This window comes from Zootoca vivipara, chromosome 3 (genome assembly GCF_965207765.1).
Source record: "Zootoca vivipara chromosome 3, rZooViv2.hap1.1, whole genome shotgun sequence".
In the NCBI taxonomy this organism is placed as follows: domain Eukaryota; kingdom Metazoa; phylum Chordata; class Lepidosauria; order Squamata; family Lacertidae; genus Zootoca; species Zootoca vivipara.
The window spans coordinates 103,346,923-103,352,987 of record NC_142586.1 but is presented as its reverse complement, the minus strand read 5'-3'; the positions used below and the strand labels follow the sequence as shown (position 1 = coordinate 103,352,987).

At 45.3% G+C, this 6,065-nt stretch overlaps 1 protein-coding gene across 1 annotated transcript in view; it reads right to left on the bottom strand.

Annotated features, from left to right (window-relative positions):
- Window positions 1-4,620: 4,620 nt before the first annotated feature.
- The window catches only part of NPHP1 (nephrocystin 1), a 38,884-nt gene continuing 37,439 nt past the window's right edge, over window positions 4,621-6,065 (bottom strand). Inside the window, exons 19-20 of the mRNA XM_060273063.2 lie at window positions 6,003-6,047; window positions 4,621-5,125 (exon numbers count right to left, since the gene is read on the bottom strand). Of these exons, the coding sequence (XP_060129046.1) occupies window positions 4,847-5,125; window positions 6,003-6,047 (324 nt within the window). The 3' untranslated portion in view covers window positions 4,621-4,846. The remainder of the gene's footprint in view (window positions 5,126-6,002; window positions 6,048-6,065) is intronic.

The window sequence follows — 6,065 nt, the reverse complement described above, 5'->3', positions numbered from 1 at the left end:
CACAAACACACCTGTTTCTGTTGCAAGGCTCAATGGCTTTTGTATTCCAGGGCTTCCCAATAAGGCCATCATACCTGGCTAGGACTCCCTTGCAAGCTCACTCAGCTTCTAGGCGCAATAGGGGAGAGAAATCTTTACAAGCTGTTTGCTGTTTATTCCGAAAGACTGCAAACTTTAGAAAACTCTTTTTAAAAAAGTGAATCAATAAAACAAACTCATTAACAGTATTTTAAAGTTAAGAATGCTGGAATCTGAATTTTGCACGGTTGGAGGCTGGTTTATAAAAGGTGCTAAACAAGAAACTTATCTGCAGATCAGCACTCATGTAGCAGCCCCTCAAAGGCATAAGAGTCTAAGTCAGTGCCCCCAGAGGGAAGAGTTGTTTCCACATCAAGTTCAGCGTTGCTGTTGTTCTGAGATTCGTTCAAGGGCATTCCGACTGATAGGATGGCTACGGCAACTGGCTGCGGTCTGCCTTTGAATCCGTTCATCCACTGCGTAAACAAAGCACTCAGCCTGCCTACATAGTCCTTCCCTAAACTGTGGAGCAAAAGTTAACAGGGGAAGTGATTTGTACTGCAATTAAGCACAGCATTTCCGACTGTTGCCAGAAAGAATGGGGGGGAGGGGGGGAAGAGAGAGAACTCCATCAGATATAGATGGGGAAGCATTCTGTCCAATAAGCATGGTACACACAAGTGTGCTTGCTCCATCCTTCCTGGAGGGTGGGGCACACCAGCCCAGCAGAGGGTTTGCTGAAGAATGGAATTATTGACCTGGCCCTCTGTCTCCTTGCCTCTGCTCCTTAGAGCAAACCAACACCAGCAAATGAACAAACACCAGCAAAATGTCCAACTAGAAGGCATCAGACCTGCTGGAGTAGCCCCTGAATCTATCCAGCTGGGTATTCTGCCCCCAACGCTGGCCACACAAATGCCACAAATCAGAGAGAAAGGCACCAGCCACCCTCCCAGCACAAACTGGGAGCAGCCAGAGAGACCACATAACACCGGTCTTGAGACCTACATTGGCTCCCAGTACGTTTCCAAGCACATTTCAAAGTGTTGGTGCTGACCTTTAAAGCCCTAAATGGCCTCGGTCCAGTATACTTGAAGGAGCATCTCCATCCCCATCGTTCTGCCCGAACACTGAGGTCCAGTGCCGAGGACCTTCCAGCAGTTCCCTTGCTGCAAGAAGCAAAGTTACAGGGATCCAAGCAGAGAGCCTTCTTGGTGGTGGCACCTGCCCTGTGGAACACCCTCCCATCAGATGTCAAGGAAATAAACAACTATCTGATGTTTAGAAGACATCTTAAGGCAGCCCTGTTTAGGGAAGTTTTTAATGACTGATGTTTTAATGTATTTTTAATCTTTTGTTGGAGGCTGCCCAGAGTGGCTGAGGAAACCCAGCCATATGGGTGGAGTATAAATAATAAATTATTATTATTATTACTACTACTACTACTCCCATCCATGGCAATTACTACTCAGCAAGCATTATTCCAAGCAGTGACAAAAACAGCGAAGACTACGCTGAAGGAGTTTATAGTCCTTAACAGCTGCATCCAAAAATGCTATGTTCAGAGGAGACACACTGAAATTAATGAACCTAAGTTACTTGTGTGCAGTAGGTCTACTCTGAGTAGGACTGACATTGGCTACAGTCCTTAATAACAATAAAAAAATCAAATGTGTGATTTGTTTATTTCCTGGTCACTGCCTCCACTGCTTTAAAGGAAGCAAAGTCTAGGCCAAAAAGTCAAAGCATGCAGGTTTATACAACCTGTGGTATATGAGGAGGCAGTTAGGAAGGCATCTCTCCACAATGTTTAATTGATGTCTGTTTTTAACTTTTTTGTGTGGTCATAGAATCATAGAATTGCGGAGCTGCCCTGCAATGCAGGAATCTTTTGCCCAAGGTAGTTTTACATGGGGACAGGCAGGGTGGGGAGTGGGGTTGGCTGCAAAAAAACCACACACACACACAAAATATTTATGGCAGGCATCCCCAAACTTCGGCCCTCCAGATGTTTTGGACTACAATTCCCATCTTCCACGACCACTGATCCTGTTAGCTAGGGATCATGGGAGTTGTAGGCCAAAACATCTGGAGGGCCGCAGTTTGGGGATGCCTGATTTATGGTATATATTTTTTATTTTTAAAAAATAAGGAGAATGGAGTGTCGGCACCTCTTCTGATTGTCTCCTTTCCAACCCAACAGGTTCAGCTCCTTATTTACTACTGCAATGAGTGGTGACAACCCATGGCCAGACAGCAATAACAACACAGATATTTAAAATTTGGCTGCACCTGCCCTTTAAACAATTATATTTTTCTCATGAAGTTTTGTTGTTTTAAACATGCTGTGGCCCATAACTTTGGGTATCCTTTTCTACGGCATGGTTTTCTTTTATTACACCCATCAGGCATGAGTGAGTATCCATTTTGCTTTGTGTACCAGAGACTAAAAGCTCTTGTTGTAGATCAGGCATAGGCAAACTCCAGCCCTCCAGAATGTTTGGGACTACAATTCCCATCATCCCTAGGTAACAGGGCCAGTGGTCAGGGATGATGGGAATTGTAGTCCCAAACATTTGGAGGGCCGGAGTTTGTCTATGCCTGTTGCAGATCCAAATGCATACCCAGAATATTCAGTGTTCATCCTCGAGCACGTGTGCTCCCCCACTCTCCACCCACCACAGCACCCTGTGGGGAAAATATGTGTGAAGCACCCCCAAACTAATAGGGAAATTTATAGCCTTGAGGACTGTAATCCTATCCCCACAAGCTCCACACACCCTGGTGTGGAAAGAGGAAGACATATATTTAACGTTTGGGGTTGAGTCAAGCCTTTCATTAACATAACAGCAGCGCATTTTCTAAACAATTTAAGGGCAAGACTGACGTGCCTTTCTGAAGGACTCCATTGTCTTGTTGTTAATTGACTGGGAAGACATCCAACAAAAAGACTTATTGCTGGTTGGCCTTGCTGAACTAGTTTCGCCTCCACTTAGGTGCCATGGTCAGATTCCTGTCTTGGGCTCATTAAGGAAGCATCTAAAAATAATTGCATTGTGAATTATCAGCCCAATCTCCATGCCCCTTGGAAAGTTCAAGCCTCACTCATTTCAATGAGATCGGTGCCAACACAATATCCGGGGAGCTCTTTCTAAGGCAGCTCACATTGTAAGGTACTGTCATACCTCATGTCACGTCCGCTGCAGATTATGTCCTTTCGGGTTGCGCTCCATGCCGAACCCAGAAATAACAGAACGGGTAATTTCGGGTTCGGCGCACGCGCGCATGCACAAATACACTAAATCGCACTTTGCACATGCACAGAAGCGCCGAAACACAACCCGCACGTGCGCAGATGCGGGTTGCGAACACTGTGGGTTGCGAACGTGCATCCCGCACGGATCGCGTTCGCGACCCGAGCGTCCACTGTACAGGTAACCCCCACACTTTTGTGGGGGTTACGTTCTGCACATAAGTGAAATCATGTAAAATGGGGAGCAGTCTCTAAGCAGCTTTTAGACACCTTCTCTGCCGCACTCTCTTCAACCCACACCAAAAATACTGCAGCCCATGGGAGTCGTTTAACCAGCCCATGGACCCCCGCAGCCCACTCGGGGACCCCCGCTGCCCGCTCTAAACTGGTGTGGAGCAGAGCGGGGACCGCCTTCTGCGATGCTGGCCGGCTTCCCATTGGCTGCAAGAAGCTCCTGCAGCTCCGCACCGGAAGGAGCGCCGGAAATAGCGATTGCGCATGCATGTGTGCGCACACACTCCGGCCCACCGCAGCATCTGGGGGATCATGAACTAAACTTTGCCGACCCTTGGTGTAAACAAAGCCCTGCTGTGCCTCCTCTTTCGGGGCTTCCTCTGGCCTGACATCGACTTCAGACTTCAGGGGAGGGTCTCCTCGCGAGCCACAAGGACTCTCCAGTTCTCTCCCCCACCATTTCTGGGTTTGAAATGTATTATTTCCTGGTGCCACACATAAATGCAAGTCAATCACAGATAAATCGGGGGGGGGGGCACACGCCTGTATAAATATCTCACCCCCAGTCTAAAAAGCTGCCCCAGTATTTCTATTCACATTGGTGAAGTTGTATGTTTGATGACACCAAAAAAGGGATCATAGGATCGTAGAGTTGGAAGGGACCCCGAGGGTCATCTCGTCCAACCCCTGCAAGGCAGGAATCAAAAACCCAATTTTGAAGGGCAGTGGGAAATTTCAGTACATTTCAAGAATAACCATGAGGCCTTGGCAGGTGGCCAAATATCATATTCAGTTCCACCAGTTACTAGAAAATGCTGACATGATGTTTACCCAGCTGTGTTGGTATATGTTCAAAGCAAAACTCATGATAGAATTGATGCTTACATATACATCAAGATGAAATGGGAGGGGTTTTTAGATTTACAAGTTATTTACAAGTTTACAAATTTTATGACATTTTCTGCTTTTCTTGTAAAATATCAAAGATTAGTAGTAACATTCCGCAATTAAGTACAATACAGCAAGTGACATTTGTTGTTACACAAGCTCCAAAATGAACAATAGGATTCATTGTCCTAAGGAAACCCAGTAAAAAACGATACAGAAAAGTTTGATCAAAGTTAAAAAATATATGTTTACATACTTTATTTTTTCCTTTAAAAAAAAACACCAAAGTAGCCAACATATCTGAATACAAAAAGGCAGAATACTAATACAATGTATTTATAAAAATGATATACAAATATAAAAATATGACTGTTTTGGCCAGAACATCAAGTATGTTTAATTAATTTGCCTTGGCATGGTGTCTGGAAGAGGTCCATTCAAACTAAAGTCCATTCATACAAAAGGATTATTCTTCCTAGCCTCTCCAAGGAAATCATATGCTGTTTCTGCAACATCAAAAGCTTTGTGAAGGCCTTCTGATGACAGCAGAGAGGACAGAGCTCCATCCCTTTCTCGGTTTTTCTTCAAGAAGTCAGCAATCATCCGCCAGCGAGTGCCTTCAGATTCTTCTTCTGCCCACTTGTACTCTGGGAGGAACACAGACTGAAGAAGAGGGAAGACAGAATCGTGGTACACCAGGACGAATACAGACTTCAGAAATTCCCGATCTCTCTAAAGAGGAGGAGGAAAGAAATGAAATGTGTTACTATTTGATGGCTTCCTTAAATCAGATTCATTTTCTTGTGCCGGAATTGCCACTAGTCACCTCATGCTGATGCAGCCTAGTCTGCCCCCCTCCCCCACCAATCATGTTATAATCGCAAGTAAGACAGATAGATTTATAAAAGCCATCAGTAAAATGAAAAACCAATTCTTTAAAGCAGCAGGCAAAGCCAACTAAATAAACAGCTAAACAGAGGAGAACGGTAAATGAGTGCTCCTCCAATCCAGCATTCAGATAAGCTGCCGTGATGTCAAAATGGTTCATCTTGAACCCTCACTGCGCTGCAACAGTTGACAGCCGCTGCATGCAAATTTGCTCCTTCAATTTTAAACTGAGGCTCAAGGGCTGATAAATGGATCGGATTTGGACGGCCAGCTTGATCTCACCTTGTGCCCTAGCCACTAAGAAACAAACTCAGGCTTGGGCCACAGCTACTGCACTATCCTGTGCACAGCCGATAGAGCTGGGCAGCAACACTTTGCTTGCCACAAAAACCAATGAGAAAGATCCTTACTTCTGCTCTTAGCAGCACAAGCCCATGGCAACATGAGAACCTATTGGGTTGCACAAGAATCTTACAGCAGCATGCCCCCCGACCCCCCCAAAACTAAAATACACCATTACGCAGAATTGGTGAAGAACCTTCCCAATGGATTTGGGGCAAGGGTGACCCAGGTCTAGAGCAAAGTACAAGGGGGAGCTGCAGTCCCCTTGAGCCACTGCTGGGAAACCCCTGTTCACACCTGTGCCTAGGATGAAGCTTCAATATATAATTATGCAATAAACATATTTTGTGTGCAGAAGAAAGCAATTTTATTTCCTTACCTTTTCCGATCTCTTCAGCGTGCTTTCCTTCTCTGCCCAGGCACTCTAAATGAATGAATGAAT